The sequence below is a fragment of the Ursus arctos genome, unplaced genomic scaffold (assembly GCF_023065955.2).
Source record: "Ursus arctos isolate Adak ecotype North America unplaced genomic scaffold, UrsArc2.0 scaffold_2, whole genome shotgun sequence".
In the NCBI taxonomy this organism is placed as follows: domain Eukaryota; kingdom Metazoa; phylum Chordata; class Mammalia; order Carnivora; family Ursidae; genus Ursus; species Ursus arctos.
In genome coordinates, this window is record NW_026622874.1 from 31,513,361 (window position 1) to 31,535,197 (window position 21,837).

The window sequence follows — 21,837 nt, forward strand, 5'->3', positions numbered from 1 at the left end:
ACGGGAAATCAGGTGCCATCTTCTAGAGAGGTGAGGGGGATGGGCCCTGAAGCTGCAGACAGGGCCTGGTGTGGGGTCTGTTTGGAGGCTGGGTTTCTGGACCTGTAGTCTGAGGGTGTGGTCCAAGCTGGGAGCCCTCAGCATGAAGACAGCATTGAGAGCCCCGAGAACCGGGTGAAAGTGCAGGGGGAGGAAGGACACGTCATGCTGAGAGACTTGCATTCCATCTTTAGCTAATGCAGGTCGTGGAGGGGGCTCGAGCAGGAGTGACGAGGTCAGGTAGTCATCTAGGAAGGCCTCTCCAGTGAAGTGGAGAGAGAGGTTGGGAGGGCCCGGACATTTGGCTGTGGGATAATTTTCTGGCCTGACCGCCTGGGTTGAGCTAGGGATCCCATTCTTCTAGAGTATAGATCACCTTTCTCTTGGTTTCCACAGTTCCCCTGGGGAAGATCTGACAGGGCCAGTGTTTGTCAGGAGGACCCGGATGCCCCGAAGCCCACTTGCTCCCTCTCGTGCCCCTTCTCCCTCCCTCACTGTAATTCTTTCGGGGGAACCACCTGTGCACCCTTAGGAGCCTGTTTCGATGATTGTGTCTCTCTGGTGTCCCCTTCCCATCAGTCAGTCCATCCGCAAGACCCCCGTGCTGTCTGTGTCCCCGCAGGGGCCCATGCCCGCTGGGATGCTGATTGAGCGCTCCTCGGACTTCGGCAACACCTGGCAGGTGTACCAGTACCTGGCTGCCGACTGCACCTCCGCCTTCCCCCGGGTCCACCAGGGCCAGCCTCAGAGCTGGCAGGATGTTCGGTGCCAGTCCCTGCCCCAGAGGCCCAACGGGCGCCTGGATGGGGGGAAGGTAGGTAGAGGGGAACTCCGAAAAGTAGGCTCAGGGTTGTGTGTTGGGGGGCGGTCCCTGGCGTCACGTTGCTCACATAGTCCTCCAGCCTCTGGAGAAGAGATGGCCCCTGGGTGTGCCTCGCTGTCTTTCCTGCTCCCTAGCTGCTTTCAGAATATTTGCTGTTTGTCCCCTTTGCTACTCAGGAGGAATATTTCAAAAACACGTTGAGGGCACTGCATAACCCAGCCCCGCCCTCTTCTTTAGCCACCGCCCCCGGCTCCTTGGCACGTGCCCATGGTGGAAAGGGTAAAATCCACTCTGCTTCTGTGCGAGGACTTTGAGATGGTTATTTTAGATTCAAGTGAGCAAATGACACAAATTGAATCCCATCTCTGATTTCACCTTGATAGGGTTGAACACAAGAATGAGCTTTCTCAGTTTAATCCCTCCACCTGGCCCTTGGGGAAATTCAGGTACAAGCCACAGCTGCAGGTCACCGGCACTTACACCCTGAGCGAGAAACCGAGAAACCGAGAACCTGCCTCTAGAAACAGCTCAGAACTCTCGCCCTGACTCCTCCCACCTGGGCTGGGATTCTTGCATTTCTTTCGTAACTGCCTTTCCCCTCCCCGCCACTTGAGGGAGGCTGCGGGTTCTGTCCTGCCTTCTCTGGCTCAGGCTCCCTCCCTGTGGCTCCCCTAGGCACCCAGTGCTCAGCGAGCTGCCCTCCCTGTGGGCGGTGCCTCTTTCCTTCGCAGTTACAGTCCAGCCCACATCCATGTTAATTAGCCACACTCCCTAGACACCAGATCAGAACACAGGACTTTTTCCTGACCCGTGGAGGGCTGTCATGAAAGCTCTGGGACATTCAGGTGAAGTTCCATAGAATGAGTTGTTTTTATGAAAAAGGAAAAGCATCGTGGAAATGGGGGTTGTCTAGAGGGTGGTGGTGACCACCTCCATGAATCCTTGGGTCCTGGACCTTCTCATTCATCCAAGGTGTTTGGAAAATTAGTTTTCCCTAAACCCTCATGTGCACATTCTGCATCTTACCATTATTTTTGACCCAAGGAAATCAGGAAATTCTTGGGGTATCTGTATTTCCAAGTAGAGAGAAGTTGCCGGTACACACACACACACACACACACACACAAGAAGTTGCCGGTACACACACACACACACACACACACACACACACACATTTAGGGCCCAGTGATCATTTCATTCCGTCAGGTGGTTGGCAGCCCTCACATCCATGGTCTGCTCAAGGCTCCCGGTGAGAAGGACCTTTGAGCAGTGTGACAGGGATGGGGCTTAGGTGGGAAGGGAGACTTCCTCTGAGCGTGGGGTACCCCATTTACCTCTTCCCGAGGCCTTCCCTTCCCTCTTTCTCTGTAGGTTCAACTTAACATTATGGATTTAGCATCTGGGATTCCGGCCACTCAAAGTCAAAAAATTCAAGGTCAGTGTGGTTACTCCTCTTGCTTGTGGTGGAACTATGGGTGGGAAGCGAAACTTGGAACTTGGGACTTGAAATGGTTGGTTGGTTGGAACTTGGGTCACAGAAATTCCCTGGTCTTTCATATTTCTGTCCACGTGGTTGGGTTTAATACTCACCCTGCTTGTTCCATTGGGCTGGGTGGTAGACTCAGGAGGCCTGAGGTGGAGGGCAGGGGTCTTCTCTGCCTTGGGAGGGTTGAGGGCTGAGGAGGATGGCTCCTGATATAACCAACCTTAGGAAGGCAGGGAAGATGGGGTGGTGAGATCAGAATTCCTTTCCTTATTCATCCAGCCAGAGGAGACTCGATTTTGCATCTAACTTCCTTTTTTTTTTTTTTTTTTTTACTTTCCCTTCCCCAACCCCCTCCCTCCTCGTTGCTTGCCCCCTCTCAGAGCTGGCGGCAATCACAAACTTGAGAGTTAACTTCACCAGGCTGGCCCCTGTGCCCCAGAGAGGCTACTACCCCCCCAGTGCCTACTACGCCGTGTCCCAGCTGCGTCTGCAAGGCAGCTGCTTCTGCCACGGCCACGCCGACCGCTGCACCCCGCAGCCCGGAGCCTCGGCCGGCCCCTCCGCCACCGTGCAGGTGACAGCCCCGGGTGGGAAGGGCTGAGGGGAGAGCAAGACCAAAGCAGACGAAGGCCATTCCTGGGGCTCCTATAAAACGAGGACTTGGGTCTTTTAAGATTTTAGCAATGGTGGAAAAGAGTCTAAGTGATGATTCTTTCAGAGATCAGAATTTTGTAGCACTTCCTTAATTAAGCCTGCCTTCTGGCTTGTGAGGGTTTGATTTTCAGTCACCTGTAAGCGCATCTGTGGGTCTTGAAGGAGCTTAAGGCAATGCAGCTCAACCCTGGCTACATGTTATAATTTCCTGGGGATCTTAAAAAAAAAAAGTGCCCAGACCTCCTTCCTCAGATATTCCAGTTTTATTATTGGTTTTTAAAGCTTCCAGGGGATTCTCAGCACTGCCAGGGTGGAGAGGCACTGGTTTGGGGACTCTAGAGTCCCATCTGGTGGCGAGGTCAGGGGCAGGGTGAGAGAACAGAGCGCTGAGTCAGATGCATCGGGGATGGGAGGGGGAACTTCAGCTTCACCAGGAGCCCTGGGGGTTTTGCTGGGAAACCACATGTGAGAACCATCAGTAAAGGAGAGAGAACTTTGGGCTCCGAGGCAGAAGAAGCTGTCATTTCGCTTTTCTGGGGCTTCTTTTCTTCTGTTCACATAGGGAGCTCATTTACCCTGGCGGTAGACGGGCACAGGGCAGTCGTGTAAAACGGCCTGCAAGGGAAACACAGGTGAAGTGAGCCCTGGGCAGCTTCGTCCTTCCCATGGCTGGGCCAGCCCCTGCCAGGGCTGCAGAGGAGGCCAGAGGGAGACCGGCTCCAGGAATGTGTCATGTATTAGGGCCTAGAGACGAACACAGGCCGAATCGGACTGCTGACGGATGAGGAATACAATGTGCTGGGAGATGGAGAGGAGGGATAGGGCACGCCCAGCCCCAGGGGCTCCCGCATCTGGCCGCACCCCCCAATCACCACTTTAAAAAGTACCAATGTCTGGCCCTTGTCCCTGAGGTTTGGATGGAACTGGGCCTGGCAATGGTATTTTTTTTTTAAAAGCTTCCCACGTGACTCTGGCGTTGCATCCAGGATTGAGATCCAGGGAGACCCGATGAAGAAGGTGTCATTCTAGCTGGCAGGATCTTACTGGTGAGGGGAGAGAGGAGGGAATTCCAGGCAGAAAGAAAAACATCAGCGAAGGCCAAGAGGTGGGGAAAAACAGGGCTGTGCAGGACACAGCTGGAGGTTCAGCTTGGCTGTGCTGTTCCGAGTGGGAAACGAAGATGGGGCCAGTGCCATCCGAGTCTTTAATGCCAGGCGAAGGGTGTCAGGCTTAATGCAGAAGACAGTGAGCACACAGTAGCTATTCTGTTTTTATATCTTAATGAGTCTAGTAACGATTGATCATAGTGGTCCCATTAGCCAAACAGCCGCAGTCAAAGATTGTTGGAATATAAACTCCAGAGGGCCCACAAAGTTCTAGAATCGTAGTTTGCCAATAAGGGTGTCTGGGCACCTTCCAGGTGCTGCTTTGAACTGGGGATCGTGGGGATGTCCAAGGGCAAGGAGTGAGTTTTTATTTATTTATTTATTTATTTATTTATTTATTTATTTATTTATTTAAGATGTATTTATTTGAGAGTGAGAGAGTACACGGGGCGGGGAGGGGCAGGGGGAGAGGGAGAGAGAGTCCCAAGCAGGCTCCACTTGGAGCGCAGAGCCCGATGTGGGGCTTGATCAGGACCTGAGCCCAAACCAAGAGTCAGATGCTCAGCCGACTGCGCCATCCAGGTCCCCAGGAATGAGCTTTAAAAAGCCTAGTTAGAGTAGAAGGGCCCGTGCGCGCACACGCACACACAAACCCACAACAGCACACAAGCAGGCAGCTGGGAGTGTCTCTGGAGCTGAGTGAAAGCTGGAAGATGTGGGGTCTGAGCTGGACCCTGAGCGGTGGGGGGTGGGGGGGAGGGGAGGGGAAAGGGCAGGTCCATCGCGGGGACGTTCCTTTGATGATTATTCCTGATAACAGGTGGCCCCTTTTCCAGGTCCACGATGTCTGCGTCTGCCAGCACAACACTGCTGGCCCCAACTGTGAACGCTGTGCACCCTTCTACAGCAATCGGCCCTGGAGACCCGCAGATGACCAGGACCCACACGAATGCCAGCGTAGGGTCCTGGACTCACCGTCTCCCCTGTAGTGGCTGGGTGGGGTGCTGGCCTCTCTGGGCCTCAATGATCTCACCTGGACACAGGGCGAATCTATTCTTTATTATTTAAATCTAATCTTGATCGCACCCCGGTAATATAAGCTTTCCTTACTCTGTGGGGATGGAGGGATTTTGTGTTGCAACCACCCTCTGCCTCCCCAAACCTTCTTCTCACCCAGGCCCAAAGGTCCAATGCCACATGGACTTCATGGTATCCCCAGATCCACTTTCTTCTGTCCCCTCCACTTACGTTGTCCTGTCTAGGCCATACCTGGTTTCCTACTTCAGAGGGCCCCCTGGAGTCAGGGCCTTTGTCTGCCCAAGTGGGAGAAACAAGGGTCTCCAGCCCAGAGAGAGGCAGTGACCCAGCAGGAGATCCGTGGTGGCAATGGGGGAGCGTTGGGATGGACCATCAAAGGGCTCCCTTTTTGGCCCCACACAGATGTTATTCTTGGGTTAGTCCCCATACTGGGGGGTAGTAGGCCTGAATTCTTACTCTAGTCTGCTTTCTTACTGGCCATATAACCTTAAATGACTTAGACAAGCCTCCCTGGGCCTCAGTTTCCCCATTTCCTAGACCTGAACTTCTTGGAGAGTTGTAAGAGATGTCAGTGCATTGGTGTGGAACGTGCTTTGTGGACGGAAGTGGGGCTGGTCTACGGTCAGCCCTGGGAATCTCCATTTTCAGGGTGTGACTGCAACGGGCACTCAGAGAGCTGTCACTTCGACCCAGCTGTGTTTGCTGCGAGCCAGGGGACAAACGGAGGCGTGTGTGACAACTGCCAGGACCACACTGAGGGCAAGAACTGTGAGCGGTGTCAGCTGCACTATTTCCGCAACCGGCGTCCCGGCGCTCCCATTCAGGAGACCTGTATCCGTGAGTAGGGACCCTGGGGGCCAGTGTGTCATCTGCCCACACTCACCGCAGCGTATGTGTCCCTGAGGACACTCGACCCTCAGGAAGCACGAAGCCTTGGTTGTTTGTCAGGACTTGTGGGCAGTTGTTTTAATATAGCTGTGGATTTCTAAGCAAATCGCTTAACCCCTCTGGACCATCAATCAATCAGTCAATCGATAATTATGTGGCTCTTATTTTGGACATAGGAGAGACAAAAGTAAATATAAGAGACAGTTCCTGCTGTCAGGAAACACAGACACTTGTTTGGCAATGTAAACCACACGAGAAAAAGGCACCCTAAGCCCTTCGTCCGTGTTTGTGTTATTGCCTTTATCATGTGGTCATGTGGTTTGCTCTGTGTTTTTCGATCTCTGCCGGTATTGAGAACTCCTCCATGGCAGGGATTATGTCCTATATCCTCAGGCCCTAGCGCCATGACAGGCACATAGCTGATGCCGAAGAAATGTTTCCTGAAGGAACATCTGCATGGAACAGCCAGGAGGGACTGAGCGTGTCCACAAGCCCAGTGCGTTCGCACAGGAGAGAGCAGATGGACGGGAGCAATCTGAATCAGGCGGGGTTAATCATGAAGGACTTTTTAGATGGAGAAAGACTCTGCATTTTGAAAGGCCTGCAAGAGGTCTGGGTGTGGGGGTGGGAGAAAGCTGGTTCACTTACTGGTGCTATTATTTGTATAGGGAAAGAGAAAGACAAGTTGACCTCTGTTTCCTACAGTTACTGGCTGTGTGACCTTGAGTGTGTTCCCACCTTTCCGGGTTGTCATGAGGATTACATAAGGCAACAGGCAAGCGTGCCCAGCTCAGTGCTTGGCGCATAGCAGTTGTTTGGGAAATAATGACCACAAAAACCTCTGTAGTACTTAACATGTGCCAAACACTGTTCTGTCTGCTTTTCATTGACTCATTTATTCCTCAGAGGAAATCTATGAGAGTTGTATCATTACACCCATTTTACAGGTGAGGAAACTGAGGCACAGAGGGGTTAAGTCACCTGACCAAGGTTGTAAGGTTATAAGCTAGTAAGTGGTGGAGTAAAGATCTGAACCGGGCAGTCTGGCTTCTACAATCTGCTCTTCGCTTTCTGCCTTTCCTTGTTATGTTTACTGTGGTGGTTGCTTTTGTCTCTCAGCCTGCGAGTGTGATCCCGATGGGGCAGTGCCGGGGGTTCCCTGTGACCCGGTGACTGGGCAGTGCGTGTGCAAGGAGCACGTGCAGGGGGAGCGCTGTGACCTGTGCAAGCCAGGATTTACGGGACTCACCTATGCCAACCCACAGGGCTGCCACCGTGAGTAGGGGGACCCAGCCTGGGACAGCATGGGGAAGATGGCGTGGTCTCCCAGGCTCCTGACTTACCTCGGGGCTGTGTGCTGTGCCCTGGGCCTCCAGCAGGTGGCAGCACAAGCCTGGGTTAGAAGGTGGCACTGAGTCAGCGGGGGGGGGGGGGGGGGGGGGGGGGGGGAGCTGTCAGGTGCTGGGCAGGAAAGCGCCCTGGCCTTGTGAGTCAGCCAGGTTATCTGGAAAGAATGACCCTGCCTGGTTCTTCTCCCAGGCTGGACCCTCTCCCTGATGTGTGTCCTCTAGGGGTGTGCTTTCGTTGTCTTGCGAGCTCAGTAACCCTCCCTCCTGCAGGCTGTGACTGCAGCCTCCTGGGGTCTCGTCGGGACATGCCGTGCGATGAGGAGAGTGGGCAGTGCCTGTGTCTGCCCCACGTGGTGGGCCCCAAATGTGACCAGTGCGCTCCCTACTACTGGAAGCTGGCTAGCGGTCGGGGCTGTGAGCCGTGTGCCTGTGACCCTCACAACTCCCTCGGCCCCCAGTGCAACCAGGTATAGGAGGCGGTGGCCCCCTGGGTCCCTCCGTAGGAAAGGGGGCCTGCGCACCAGCCTCTGTCTCCCCTCCACGCTGCCCAAAGTCAGACTGTACCCATTCTCCCTCCCTGTGTGGCTCGGAGCCTTCTACGGGGCCATTCGGGGCTTCGACTTCTGAGCTCGGCTCTGAATGGGAGCCCTTGTTTCGGGGAGCACACCTGCTCTGCAGGCCGTCAGCGCGTCCTGGACCCTGTGTGCTGACCGGGGATCTGGGACGCAGGCCCCGATGCCAGGGCACGGCCGGGCCTGCGAGGCAGGTGCCCTCACGGTACTCTCCCCCGCAGTTCACAGGGCAGTGCCCCTGTCGAGAAGGGTTTAGTGGCCTGACGTGCAGCGCCGCAGCCATACGCCAGTGTCCCGACCGGACGTACGGAGATGCAGGCACGACATGCCGTGGTGGGTGCTTCACTGAGCGGGGGGATGCAGGGGCACGGGGGGCGAGCGCTCGGGTGGGCAGTTGGTAGAGGGCGCGCGGGAGGGTCTGTGGTGCGGGAAGACGTCCCGTATTGGGACGTGTGGGGTGGGCCCTGGCAGCCCCGTGAGCACGCATGTTCCCCTCAACTGCGCCAGCCGTCGGCTTAGCTTCTCAGCCCCAGGGCTGCCGGATGTCAGGCCGTCCCCCTGTGCCTGTGCCCGGGACCGGAGGGTTGCTTCGCTGCCCGTTTCCCTGAGACAGCATGTCCCAGAAGCCATCTCCAGGGCAGGGAGGGGGAGGAGCTTCTTCCTTGATGGAGAAAGTGCATCCTGAGGGGAAAGGTGTGATTCCCCAGAGTCCGTTTGACAGGTAGCCACAGAGCATGGGCCCCGGAGCGTGCAGACCCAGGTCTGGTCTCAGTGTGGCCTCTGTCTTACTGAGTGGCTGGGGCCAGTCACTGCCCCCAGGACCTCTGTTTCCTGAGGGCACACTGCACTTAGTATCTCTGTGCCTGTTGCCTGTCTACACGCGTGGGAAAATGAGGGTGGCTAACTCTGTCACAGAGTGACTGTGTGTGCAGGCAGGTGTCTAACTTAGGGCAGCGCCTGTTGCCTGGCACACAGTAGGTGCTAAGTAAGGGCTTGCTTTCGTTGCGGCCATTGCTGTGATTCTACTCTGGCCTTGACCACCTACTGTTCCAAGCCCTGTAGATGGGCCCTGAGGTCAGACCTTGCTTCAGGCCCTCCCCACCACATGCCTTTAGCTTCCTGACCCCCAACCCTGACCATCGTCTTTACCTGCCTTAGCCTGTGACTGTGACTTCCGGGGAACCGAGGGCCCAGGCTGTGACAAGGCCTCGGGCCGCTGCCTCTGCCGCCCTGGCTTGACCGGACCCCGCTGTGACCAGTGCCAACGAGGTTACTGTGACCGCTACCCAGTGTGCGTGGCCTGCCACCCTTGCTTCCAGATCTACGATGCCGATCTCCGGGGGCAGTCCCTGCGCCTCGGCAGCCTCCGAAATGCCACCACCAGCCTACGGCCGGGTCTGAGCCTGGACGATCCCGGCCTCGCCTCCCGGATTGCCAATGCAAAGAGCAAGATGGAGCAGATCCAAGCAATCCTCTCCCGTCCCTCGGTCACCGAGCAGGAGGTATCCCAGGTGGCCAATGCCATTTTCTCCATCAGGTAAACTTGCCTTTCCCTGCCGGGCACCGGGAAGAATTACGTCACGCGGTTTCACAGAAGTGGCACACGCTGGTCCTTCCCTCCACTCGCACAGCCCTTTACAGCTTACAGAGCATTTTCACACGCGCTCTCTCTTTGAACTATCATAGCAGTCCGGTGAGGTTGGTGTGGTGGGTGTCATTACTTCCGTTTTGCAGGTGGGGAAACAGGCACAGATAGATAGGTGATGTGACAGAGTCACGCGGCCACTGAGGGGCAGGGCGGGGACTCGGAGCACAGGCAGGAGCCCCAGTGTTCTTTCAAGTGCCCAGCACTGCCTGTGGGAGAGAGTCACCTCTGCATTAGTCACCCTGGTACAGGGCATCCGCGAGGCAGGGGCTCTAAAAATAACTTGTATTTGCCTTTGGAATGGGAGCGGCCCCACCCACACCTCCTTCTTACCAGCAGAAGCGCTTTCTTAGGAAGGTTTGGTTCTGGAAGTTTCTATAATTAGTTTGCATTCCCCAAGCGCTAGCTGACTTTTCGGTGCCCAGAGTCATTCAGGTATGTGACTGACCTAAGTCTCAGAATTGAGTAGCGAGTCTATGGGTATTTGGGAGGCTGAAAACGCAGGCACGGAAGGGTGTTCCATGGAAGGACGTTCCATGCCAGAGCAAAGCCTGTAGGTGAAGAATGCAAAGCCCGCAGGAGGGACTTGGTGGCTGGTAGACCAGCAAAGGGGGTGGGGAGAGAGGAATCTCTGAAAGCTGAATGGTTGCAGGCCGGGGCTGGTGGATCCTGACCCGCTTTGGGTGGAGACGACCAGTGGGAGGCAGCCATGGGTGCTCGTGGGGAGGTGTGGGCTGCGGAGGAGAGACCTGGGAGCCTGGTGAGCAGGCGGTGCAGGTGGTAAAGCTGGCGTTGGCCTGCAGCGAGCCAGGGGGGGAGGGGGCAGGGTGATGCTCCTCGTGGAAGCCAGCTCTGGGGAGGGGCAGCAGGCCCAGGACTGTAGAGTCGCACCAGCGATCTGCCTGCTGAGGGACGGAGGGAGCGTGTGGCGGCTCTCTGAGCCTTTGTCCCCCAGAATCCTCCTTGGCCTGTGGGGTCTGCATTCTGCGGCCTTTGCTGAAGACCTCTCTTTTTCCTGACTCGGAGAGGTTTCTCCGAGGGGCTAGCAGGTTCTGGGGAGGCGGCCCCTCTCCCATATTTTAGTGAAAGCTCTTCTCCCATCTCAGGCAGACCCTCCAGGGCCTGCAGCCTGATCTGCCCTTAGAGGAGGAGCCCTCGTCCCTCTCGGAAAACCTGAAGAATCTGGACAGAATCTTCAATCGCCTCCTCGTTCTGTATCAGAGCAAGAAGGAACAGTTTGAAAGGATAAGCGGTGCGAATCCTTTAGGTGAGGAGGGCTGCTCAGACAGCGGCACACAAGGCCGCGCCACACCGCGGCTCCGCACCTGCTGGCCCTCCATCTCCAGGCCTCCAGGGCCAGGGCGGCTCAGTTCCCTTCTTGTCTTCCCCCAGGGGCCTTCCGGGTGCTGACCGCAGCCTACCAGCGGTCCTCCCAGGCTGCTCAGCAGATGGCCGACGGCTCTCGCCTGCTCTTGCAGCTCAGGAACAGCCGGAGAGAGGCAGAGAGGCTGGAGGGTCAGCTGGGAGGAGGGGCCGGAGTCAGCAGTCCCCAGCTGGCGGCCCTGAGGCTGGAGATGGCTTCCTTGCCTGATCTGACACCCACCATCAACAAGGTGACTCATGGCATGGAACCCCACTTCCTGGATCCCCCTGCCCCAGTTTGTCACTCGCCAGCTGCTGCTGGGTTTCCTCCTAGGGCCGTGTGAACCTGCCCTGCCCCCCCACCCATCCTGATCTTTGGCCCCTCACGGTGTGCTCAGTGGTTGCCAAGGAAACAAGTTTCTGGTGCCTGGTTGCCATGGAGATGTCTGGCTGTTTGTTCCCTGGGTGTGGGATGGGAGTGGTTGTCGAAGAGCCTTGGGTACCCTCTTTGACGCCTCCTTCTGTCCACAGCTCTGCGGGGGCTCCAGGCAGACAGCCTGTACCCCAGGAGCGTGCCCTGGAGAGCTGTGTCCCCGAGACAATGGCACGGCATGTGGCCCTCACTGCAGAGGTGCCCTCCCCAGGGCGGGTGGGGCCTTCCGGATGGCGGGGCAGGTGGCCCAGCAGCTGCAGGGTTTCGATGCCCAGCTCCAGCAGACCCGGCAGATGGTAGGTCCAGCCGGGGGGGGGGGGGGGCGGGGATGGGCCCACGTAGGGAAAGGCTAAGGGGGTAGAGTCCGTAGGGCAAGTCCGTGTTTATTTTACAAGTCAGGAGACAAAAGCCCAGAGAGGTTAAGTAACTTGTCTGAGGCCCCACAGCAAGTGAGAGGGCGAGTGTGGGGCTAGTGTTTTGGGCTTTACCTGACTCCATATCATTTCTTCCAGAGCCAAAACAGGTTAGCTACCAATGTTTCCCAGGTAGATCTTGGGTAGTGGTGTCCACAGAATCCCTGAGGGCTGCTGAGAGGCCCTCTTGGGGCCTGGACCACTGCTGACTGTAGCGTGTGCTGGCAGATCAAGGCCGCCTCGAAGGCCGCCTCGAAGGTGCAGTCAGATGCCCAGCGCCTGGAGACCCAGGTGAGCGCCAGCCGCTCCCAGATGGAGGAAGACGTCAGGCGCATGCGGCTCTTCATCCAGCAGGTGCGGGACTTCCTGTCAGGTGAGCCTGGCCCTTACTCCCCTTTGACCTGATATTTGGACTCCTGCCTGGCACTAGCCCCTCCGTTCCCTCCATCAGCTAGCTGCCTCCTCCCCTCATCTCCAGGCCACTGGGGCCAGGTGTCCACCGCTTACCTGGATGGCTGCCGCAGCCCTTCAGGTGTTCTCAATCCTCCCCTCCTTCCCCGCTATGGTTCACTTTCACCAGAGCAACCTCCATCCGCTTTGAAACATGCGTAAGTGGGTTCACATTCCTCTCGTGTTCCAGATCCCTCCCTGGCTCTCCCTCACTCTCAGAGTTATTGTGGCCTCTGCTCCCCTCCGGGAGCCCAGTTCTTACCTGCCTCAGAGACTTGGACGTGCTCTTTCTCTGCCTGGAATGCTCGTTCCAAGGCTGCCGATTTTATCCCTCATGGTCTCCGTTGAAATATCATCTCCCCAGAGGGGTCTTTGCTGACCACCCCATCTGGCCTCCCCCTCCCCTTCACCCCCCAGCATCTGACCTTCATTGCCTGACCTTCATCACACTGTTCCAAGCCTGTGGTGGTTGAATTCATTTGTCTACAGGTGTATTGTTAGTCTGTCCCCTAGACTCTAAAGTCCAGGAGGAAAGGGATGGCTCTCTGTCTTGTTTGCTGTGTCCTTGGCACCCAGCGTAAGGCCAGACACAGAAAAGCATCCAGTCTGGGATGAAGGGATAAATGAACCAGATCCCCTCTCTTGCCACCCTGGGAGTAGAAAGATCCCTGGACAGGACTCAGGAACCCGTGACTTCGGGCAGGTTGCTTTTCTCTTTGCCTCACGTTTCGCTTCTGCAAACTGGGCTGGTAGTATTTCATGTTCCTTCCGGGGACCTAGTAATTGATGTAAAGTTTGTTTTGAAAAATTGAAGTTGCCTCAGGAATATGAGCTGATATTATTAGATTTTTGGTCCCTGCCAGGGAATTTGCTTGGCCGGGAGCCCAGTTCCTAGGAGCCGAGGGCTTGGTGTGACAACAGGGCTCTTCCTGCTACTATCGAGGTGCCTTTGCTCCCAACAGGCTCCACCCCCTCCTGAGTGTGGAGGGCAGGTTGGAGACGGGCAGGGAGGATCTCTGGCAGCCATGGCTTGCCTGAGGCCAGGCTGGGGTCAGCCTCCTGGCAAGCCCCAGAATGGGGGAGAGTGGATGCAGGGAGATGGTGCTCCAGAAACCAGGATGAAGGGCAGGCCAAGGTTTGGGGCTTGGACTCGCAGATAAGGAAATCCTCCCCCAAGCAGAGCCTGGTGAGGCTGGATGGCATCAGCCTTGACCAGGAGGTGGGAGGAAGGTTAGGAAGTCTCTGGGGTGCAGCCTGGGCTCACATGAACAGGCAGGAAGTCGCTGGGCTGGGGCATCCCTTTTGTCCTCTAAATTATGCGTGTGTCTCAGGTCAAGTCCTCTGATGGGACCAGGGGCAGGGAGAAGGAGCAGGGTCTGAGAGAGGCCTGACCCCTGCGAAGGGCCCAGGACAGTTCTGATAGTCTCCATGGCAGTGGGTTTTGGTCTCCAGAGTACTGTGCGGGGGGCACGGGTGCCAACTAGCTGCTGCTGTGTGCGGGGTGAGTGTGGGGGCGTGCGTGGGAGGCCTGTGGGGGAAGGAGGACACGTGGTCTTCCAGGTCTTCAGACGGAATTCACAAAAATCATAGCTCAGGCTCATTGAGTCCTCACTAAGTGTCCTGCACTGTTCCGAGTGCTTCACAGGGATTACACGGGTTAGTCCTGATTGCCCACCGCTTTGCAGAGGAGAGCTCCAGGCACAGGGAGGTTCAGTAGCCTGCCTAAGGGCATCCAGCTTGGAGGGAATACGGGTAGGATTCTTCTCATTCTGTCGTCCACACTCTAGATGGACACACACACATGGTTTTGCTAATGTTTTTCCTCTCTCTGGATTGCTCCCCTGCCCTACCTCTCCAGACCTGGCTACGTTTACTCCCCCTCTAAGCATCCTCTAGATGGCCCACTCTCCAGGAACCCCCCACCGCCCTCCATCCCATCGGGCTGTCTGAGCACCCTGTGCTCACCCTCGGCACTCAGGCTGGCCCTCCTTGGTTATGTGCCTGTCTGTCCCACTAGGTTTCGAGCTCCGTGAGGACAGGGACTGAGTCTGCTTTGATTTTCAGTCTCAGTTCCCCATGTGCTGGCCCCAAGTCCCAGGACAAACCATCTGGATGGTCAGGTGCCCCCTCCCCTACCACATCAGTCCCTGGGCTCTGTAAAAGTGAAAGGGAGAGATAGGGAGGAGATGCCACTTCTGTACTTCCGACCTAGCTCTCTGACCCGGCGTTGGTTTGTAAAATTCTTGCCGACTGGTTGTTTCATTTCGTCCTTTCAGGTTAAGGATCATTATTTCCATTTCATGGATCTGGAAAGTAAGCTTAGAGGAGTCATTCGGCTTGTCCCAGTTTGCTTGAAGAGTAGAGGGGAGACCTGGGTCTGGAGGTCTTTGAATCTTTCATCTGCTCTGCAAACACCAAGTGCCTCCGAGGACCAGGCACTGTGGCAGGAGCCGGGGATATGACACCCAGTCCCGTCACAGGGCTTCTAGTGGGGTAACAGACAGAAAACAGACAGATACATGAGTCAAGGGTTCGGCATATGGGAGGCAATAAATGCTAGGGAGAAAGAGAAAGCAGAGAAGGAGAGTAAGGGGTGTTGGCACAGGGGGGAGTTTGCGATTCTAGATCGTGTGGCTGGGGTTGGTCTCTCTGAAAAGGTGACATTGGAGCAAAGACCTGATGATCTTTCTCTGCCTTTGTGGAAACGAGCACGCTGGCCCTGGGGAGGGGTGTGGGGAAGGGGTCTTCCTGCCAAGGAAGCAGTTCCAGCTCCTGGCCGCTCTCCCCAGTGTAGGGCTGATTATGTTTGCGCTGCCAGCATTGTTCAGTCCCAGCTGTCTGGCACTGCCTCCTTCTCTCCAGCCCGCAGTTTCCTGTGGCACCAGACACTTAGCTGCCACAGCTGTGCCCACAGTCATCCTCCCCGCTACGTTCCCGGAAGTTCTGAGAACGGGCACCTGAGCGTCCCCACGAGGGTGCGGCGGCCCCTTGGGCAGCTGGGGGCAGGGATGCCACGCCGGTGCTGCCCATGGAGCTGCTCACCTCGGAGAGACCTCTGATCTTTGGGGAGGTGGCGAGGCTCCCCCGGTCTGATGGACGGCTGTCTTCCAGGCTCTGACACCGATGCGGCCACCATCCAGGAGGTCAGCGAGGCCGTGCTGGCCCTGTGGCTGCCCACAGACTCGGCCACGGTCCTGCGGAAGATGAACGAGATCCAGGCCATTGCTGCCAGGCTACCCAACGTGGACCTGGTGCTGTCTCAGACCAAGAAAGACATTGCTCGGGCTCAGAGGCTCCAGATGGAGGCCGAGCAGGCCAGGTATGGCCCAGGGCCCCGAGCCTGTGTGTCTCCCTGCGTGGGACTGGGCTGCTGTTTTGCTCCCCGACTCCTTTGGTTGCTGGAAGAGGGTAAAGAATCTGTACATGTCAGAGGGGTGCAGAGGGCTGGGGGACAGGAGGGCTGCTTACCATGGTGGGGGGGGGGGTGTGTGAAGTGAGAAACAGCGTCCAGGGTGAACTTTCCTCGGCGTGACCCTGTCTTCTGTATTGGTGACACCGAAGGGTGTCTCAGACATAACGCTCACACTCCTCACGTCTGCTCGGTGGGGTCCTGGGGTGGAAAAGCTACTGCGTTAATGCTCCCTTTTTAGTCTTGGCTGGAAGGATACTCTCTTGAACCAGTTGGTGAGTGGAGCCGTGCATCTCTTCATTCACTGGTCACTCATTCTCTCTTGTCTCCCCTCCCCCTGCCGCAGGAGCCGGGCTCACGCCGTGGAGGGCCAGGTGGAGGACGTGGTGGGGAACCTTCGGCAGGGCGCGGTGGCGCTGCAGGAAGCCCAGGACACCATGCAAGGCACCAGCCGATCCCTCCGGCTTATCCAGGAGAGGGTTGCTGAGGTGAGATGGTGTGGCTTCCTTCTGCCGCATTTGGGAATGAACAGATAGATTCAGGTACAAGATACAGAAGATGCCAGAAAATGACCTGGAAGGGAACCTAAAGACGGAGGGCTATGAGCTCTGGGCCTGGCTTTGAGCCCTTGGTTTTCTGGTTGCGTGGCTGGGTGCACAAAGCCAGGGGTGGGTTCTGGGCTGCTTTGGAGGGGGGTGGAGGGGTGGGGATCAGGTGAGCTGGAGAGGGAGGGGGACTGGATGCCAGGGGACAGATAGATAGGGGATCAACAGGGGGACAATAGTGTATCCTGCTTGGAGAGAGTTTTCGCTGCCTGATGAGCTGGGCAGGAGAAGGATGAGGCCCCTGGTTAGGAGACCCACCACAATCCAGGTCTCTTTCCCCACCAAGGTTCAGCAGGTCCTGGGGCCGGCGGAAGGACTGGTGGCCGGAATGACCTTGCAGCTGGGTGACTTCCGGGCGCGGATGGAGGAGCTCAGCCGCAGGGCGAGGCAGCAGCAGGAGCAGGCAGCGTCGGCCCGGCAGCTCACAGAGAGCGCTGAGCAGCGAGCGCTGAGCGCCCAGGAGGTGAGAGCGGGTGGAGGTCATCCTCGGCAGCACCAGCCAGGGTGCTGAGCAGGAGAGGACTCAAAAGCAAGTGGAACATGTTACTGTAGAGTCATCAGAAAGGGCTTCAGGACTCACCCTGACCTGGGCTGGCATCTGGACTTCACTTCAGGCCACCTCTGGGGAGCTGGTTCAGGGATATTGCAGATGATCGAATCCAGTCTGTCTCTGCTTACAGATGGAGGGGAACTTTGTCCAGGCCCAAAGCTCACCTGTAAAGCAGGGGTCCCTTGACATCCAATCCAGAGCTTGTCTCCCCGTCCTGGCTACCCAGCCCAGAGAGGCAGTTTTGACTTAGCCTCACCTGGGCCCCGTCATTGTCAGAATTATGTCAGAGAGGCGATCCGAGAGCCATCGTCTGGGTCTCCAGTGTCCCAGGAACGTCGGCATTCATGGTTGGTCCCAGTACAGTGGCCAGGCTGCCAAGTATACTGCTAAGTGACAACTAAGTGCCTGGTACTGTGTGGGGAGTTAGGTGGGAAAGGACAGGAGCCACTGGTGGAGGGAGGGACATAACGGAAGAAGCGTAAGATAGATTGGGGCCTAGGGGTTTTCATAGGCCACAGCTACCGACTGGGGAGTGTCAGGAAGCTCTCATCCCTGTGTGTGGATTTGGATGATATCGGGGGCTTTAGCCAAAGGTCTTTAGGACTTTGGATGATGCTGATACTGGTGGCACTGAGACCGTTTCACCTTTTTCAGGGATTCGAGAGAATAAAGCAAAAATATGCTGAGTTGAAGGACCAGTTGGGTAGGAGCCCCATGCTGGGGGTTCAGGGCAGCCGGATCCTGAGCGTCAAGACGGAGGCAGAGGAGCTGTTTGGGGAGACCATGGAGATGATGGACAGGATGAAAGGTGAGGGGACGGTCCTGGGGCTTGGAATCATGGGCATCCCAGGAGGCTGGTCCCAACCCAGGGCTTCTGAGGCCCGCCATTGTCAGAGCTGGCAGTGTGAAGGGGGCGAGACCAGCAGGGCTTTCCGAAGCACCCAGAAAGTATGAGGCACAGTGATGGGGCTGTGGGGAATGCAGAGATGCTCGTAAGACTTGTCCTGCCCTTAAGAGCTTGCAATCCAGATGGGGCCATTTTTCTGGTCACCTGCAAGATGCATGAAACTATTTAACAGCACAAGAGGGTCTGTGATAGGAGCCCACATAATGAGCTAAACATTATGCGGATAAACATTCCTTTCAGAGAGAAATGCTCCGTGAAGGCAATGTTCAGAAAAGATAAGATTTGACATAGTCCTGGGGGAGGCTGTGGGGAAAATCAGGGACATGAAGACAGGGTGGGTGGGAAGCAACAGGACATGTTCTGGGGATGGGAGCAGGAGCACCCACCAGGAGAGGAGGGGTGATGAGGATCAGAACGGGTGGGAGAGAAGCAGCATGGGGTCAGTGTGGCCGGGTCCAGGTGGCTGGCCTCCATGCCAGCATGAGAAGGATAGGCTCAGCCCTGGAGACAGTAGAGAACCGTCCAAAGGTTTTGAATATGGCACAGACAAAAAAATAGTTTTCAAAAGGGTTCTGAGGTTCTTCAGATGGGAGAATAGGGATTTCCAGGAACTGGGCTCAATGTCTAAGATGTGATGATGGGGCCCTGCGCTGGTGTGCCCAGTGAATGCCACAAACAGAATTTCTCCGAATTTCAGAGAAAACAGACAAGAATCTGGCGAGGCAGGTAGACAGCATGGGGAAGGTTGGGCTGGTGAGTTGACAATGGGTAGATCGAAAGCTGTGGCCAGCCGTCCCTGAAGGGTGAGTTGCTGAGCTGGACGGAGTTGCTGAGGGGCTGGGTTATCGTGCGCCCTGCCCTTGTCCGTCAGTGTTTTACACGAAGGTAAAGACTTTGTTTATCAGATCTGTGGGCAGCAGGTCGTTAATACTCTGGGTAACAGAACCACTTATTCTCAGGCCATTGCAGAAGGCTAAAAGGATGGGCTGAAACTAGTAGGGCAAAATTAAAAAGAAGTATTATCTTCTGGTCTTATTTGGGCCCAAACTCACAAGTACAGCTCAGGTGAGGCCTGGCTTCTCAATGGCTAATGGACCTGAGAACACTTTGTAACTGCTAAAATGATAAAACATTTCCTAACTGGTGAGGGATAAGCAGCTGTGAATTGTTAGTCACTTGAAAAAAACCCAGGGGTTTCGAGTGATTGTAAGCTGCACGGAAGTCAGCAGTGTCTTGCTACCGCCGAACGACTAAAGTACAGAGCGTGCAACGTAAGGGGAGTAATGGTTCAGGGATATTAAAAATCTTTAGTAACTGATGTGTCATACATCTACGAACCAGAAAAGGCTCGGGTTGTAGCAATGGAACAGGCATTTACCTGTCTGCAGGAGCTTACCTTTCATTGCAGGATTTTGGGGAAGATATGCATGGGGGGCGGGGAGGGATCCTGGGGTGGGGGAGACCAGGAAACACAACAGCAGCTGCTAAAATTTCAGTATTTGATCGACCCACAGGCCCATACGGGTGCCCAGTGGCTGAGTGTCAGCCCAGTAACACCGCTGTTCCACTCTGCTGGTGGGCTCTCACCTGCGGATGGCGTTCAGCAGTGTCTACCACGTGCTCAGAAGGGAGACGGACAGGCCTGCACGGATCCCAGGGAGGGCGACCAGGGTTGGGAGGTAGAGAAGGCTCAGTAATTTTATCAGGTGACGAATGGGTGAAGGAACTAGGGAGATTTAATCGAGAAGGTGTGGCCTCGGACATTTGAAAGACTTCCATGTGGGAGACGGAGCAAATATATTCGCACACCCCTAGGAGGCGGGCCTGAGACAACTGGGTGGCAGCAGCAGTGGTCAGATTCTGGCTTCACAAGAGAACTTTTAACAGCTAGAGCTGCCTAAAGTCGGAGCCATGTGAGGCAGCGTACTCCCTCCTCATTTCTAGAAGAGCTGGGGGCCAGCTCTCGTGAGCGTGGGTGACAGGAGGGATAGGCTGGACTAGGTCACTTTGGAGTCGTCCACATCCTCCAGTGGACTGGAGCGGGGAGACTAGATTTATCCGGAGGTAACTGGAGGAGGGAGAGTGAGGAGGAATTCTGGTCCCGCAGCCGGCTCTTTGGCCATGGTGCCCGCTGGAGGATCCCCGGTGGGTTGGCAGCTGAGTCCAGTAGCCGGTGGTTTCCCTCATCAGTCTGGGACACCTGAGAGTGGAGCCGGAGGGGCTTCCTGGGTCTGGTTTCTCCAAGAGTGTGGTAGGGGTGCAGAGCCAGGAGGCCGGAGAGGGCTGCCTCCCTGTCCAGGCTCCCCCGCAGCTGATTTCTCCCCCAAGCGCTGCCTCCAGGTTGTGGGAGGAGAAGGAAGGGTGGGGAGTCTTTGGGTCTCTCACCAGCTCCTCCTCCTCCCCTTGCCTCAGACATGGAGTCAGAGCTGCTTCGGGGGAGCCAGGCCATCAAGCTCCGCTCGGCAGACCTGACGGGGCTGGAGAAGCACGTGGAGCGGATCCGCGACCACATCAACGAGCGAGTGCTCTACTACGCCACCTGTAAGTGACGTGCCAGCTGCGGCCCCCCGCCTCACTCCTCGGCCCTCTTTCCTGTTGGAGGACGGACTGGCTTGGAGTACTTTCCGGCTCCAGGAGACTTTCCTGCAGCCTAAAAGCACAGCCCAGACCACCCCTGGTGCACAGCTGTTAAGATTATTCTGGGCTGCAGCTGAGCCCGAGCTGATGGGAAACCACGTTGGAGAGACAGAGAGGGTGGAGGCGGGCCGTGCGTGTCCTTAGGACGGGGAGCTCTCGAGTGGAGGTACACTCGGCTGGCCAATGTCCTGGCCCTTCATCTTCCATGGAGGCTGAACCTGGGTGAACACACAGACTTACCAAAAAATGATGTACCGATGAAAAGCCCAATAAAAATCTTTGGAAAGAAGTCTAGAGGTTGAAAGAGAGAAAATGGTCTGTCTTCTCTTTAAGTACACCTTTGTCACTTGTTCCTGTCTCCTACCTGGGATTCCTGGGGGCTCCTGCCCAAGCCCAAGCCTGGTGGTGCCTGAAGCATAGGCTGCCCCACCCCCACTTGGCTCAGTACAGCTTGCTTGTCACCCAAACTCAGGGGGACTGGCCCCTTTGTCCCGGGAGCCAACGGATCCCATCCTTGAGAGACCAGATGATTTTCGTCTCTGGGCAGTGATCCAGTCGCTCATTCGCAGGTGAGGAAACAGAAATCCAGAGAAGGGAGGTATCGTGTCCAAATTCCCACAGGTCCAGGGGTGGAATCTGTGTCTCTTGGGATCTCAAAGAGAAGTTGCAAATGGGTGTGCATTTGTGCGTGTGGCAGATGTGGAAATGGCGTGAACATTTGTGTGCTAACCATGGCCCATGAGATGTGCTAGGCATTTTTAAAATTAAAAACAAATTTTTTCAAAGATTGTATTTATTTGACTGAGAGAGAGAGAGAGACAGAGAAACAGTATAAGCAGGAAGGAGGGGCAGAGGCAGAAGGAGAAGCAGGCTCCCCCCTGAGCAGGGAGCCCGATGCAGGCCTCGATCCCAGGACCCTGGCATCATGACCTGAGCTGAAGGCAGACGCTTCACTGACTGAGCCACCCAGGCGCCCCGTGCTAGGCATTTTACCTACATTTTCTTGGCCATTATTAATCACGGTAATGATCTGTTGAGCACGGTGCTGGAGACATCGTCTGCGTTATCTCACGGTGCAGGTGCTGCTGCTGTTCCCATTTGACAAGCGAGGAAGCCAAGGCACAGAAGGCCGTGTTACTGCCCCAAGGTCAGATGGGGCAGGGCAGAGGGCAGGGCAGAAAGGGCTTTGAATTCATCATCATCTAAAATAGCGGTTAGGAGGACGGATGCCGGAGCCTGACTGCTTGGGCTCCCACAGAGCCTGCCCCGGGAGCTGTTGTGAGGAGTAAATGAGTCAACAGATGGAACTCGTGCCACTTAGTACCTGGCGCAGGCTGTGCTCTCCGTCTGCGTCAGCCACTACCCTGCCAGGTTCCTGCTGACCCCCAGGCCCCAGCACACTCTCCGCTCCACACAGGCTCAGAAGTCCCAGAGCCACGTCTGACTCTAAGAACCACCAAATGAAGCCTCC

At 56.2% G+C, this 21,837-nt stretch overlaps 1 protein-coding gene across 14 annotated transcripts in view; it reads left to right on the plus strand.

The window, feature by feature from the left end:
- Positions 1-20,679, plus strand: part of LAMB3 (laminin subunit beta 3) — a 73,039-nt gene extending 52,360 nt beyond the window's left edge. For 13 of the 14 annotated variants that reach the window (XM_057314762.1, XM_057314761.1, XM_048224868.2 and 10 more), the window contains 18 exons: positions 662-853; positions 2,234-2,297; positions 2,729-2,922; positions 4,945-5,065; positions 5,795-5,983; positions 7,154-7,309; positions 7,654-7,850; positions 8,177-8,288; positions 9,114-9,492; positions 10,707-10,867; positions 10,993-11,213; positions 11,494-11,691; positions 12,037-12,181; positions 15,370-15,577; positions 16,014-16,155; positions 16,559-16,735; positions 17,477-17,630; positions 20,142-20,679. In XM_057314762.1, the coding sequence (XP_057170745.1) occupies positions 662-853; positions 2,234-2,297; positions 2,729-2,922; positions 4,945-5,065; positions 5,795-5,983; positions 7,154-7,309; positions 7,654-7,850; positions 8,177-8,288; positions 9,114-9,492; positions 10,707-10,867; positions 10,993-11,213; positions 11,494-11,691; positions 12,037-12,181; positions 15,370-15,577; positions 16,014-16,155; positions 16,559-16,735; positions 17,477-17,630; positions 20,142-20,278 (3,147 nt within the window). In that variant the 3' untranslated portion in view covers positions 20,279-20,679. Of the gene's footprint in view, positions 1-661; positions 854-880; positions 1,708-2,233; positions 2,298-2,728; positions 2,923-4,944; positions 5,066-5,794; positions 5,984-7,153; positions 7,310-7,653; positions 7,851-8,176; positions 8,289-9,113; positions 9,493-10,706; positions 10,868-10,992; positions 11,214-11,493; positions 11,692-12,036; positions 12,182-15,369; positions 15,578-16,013; positions 16,156-16,558; positions 16,736-17,476; positions 17,631-20,141 lie in introns of those variants that run through there. The other variant, XM_026509068.4, reaches the window with a different exon arrangement.
- Positions 20,680-21,837: the final 1,158 nt, after the last annotated feature.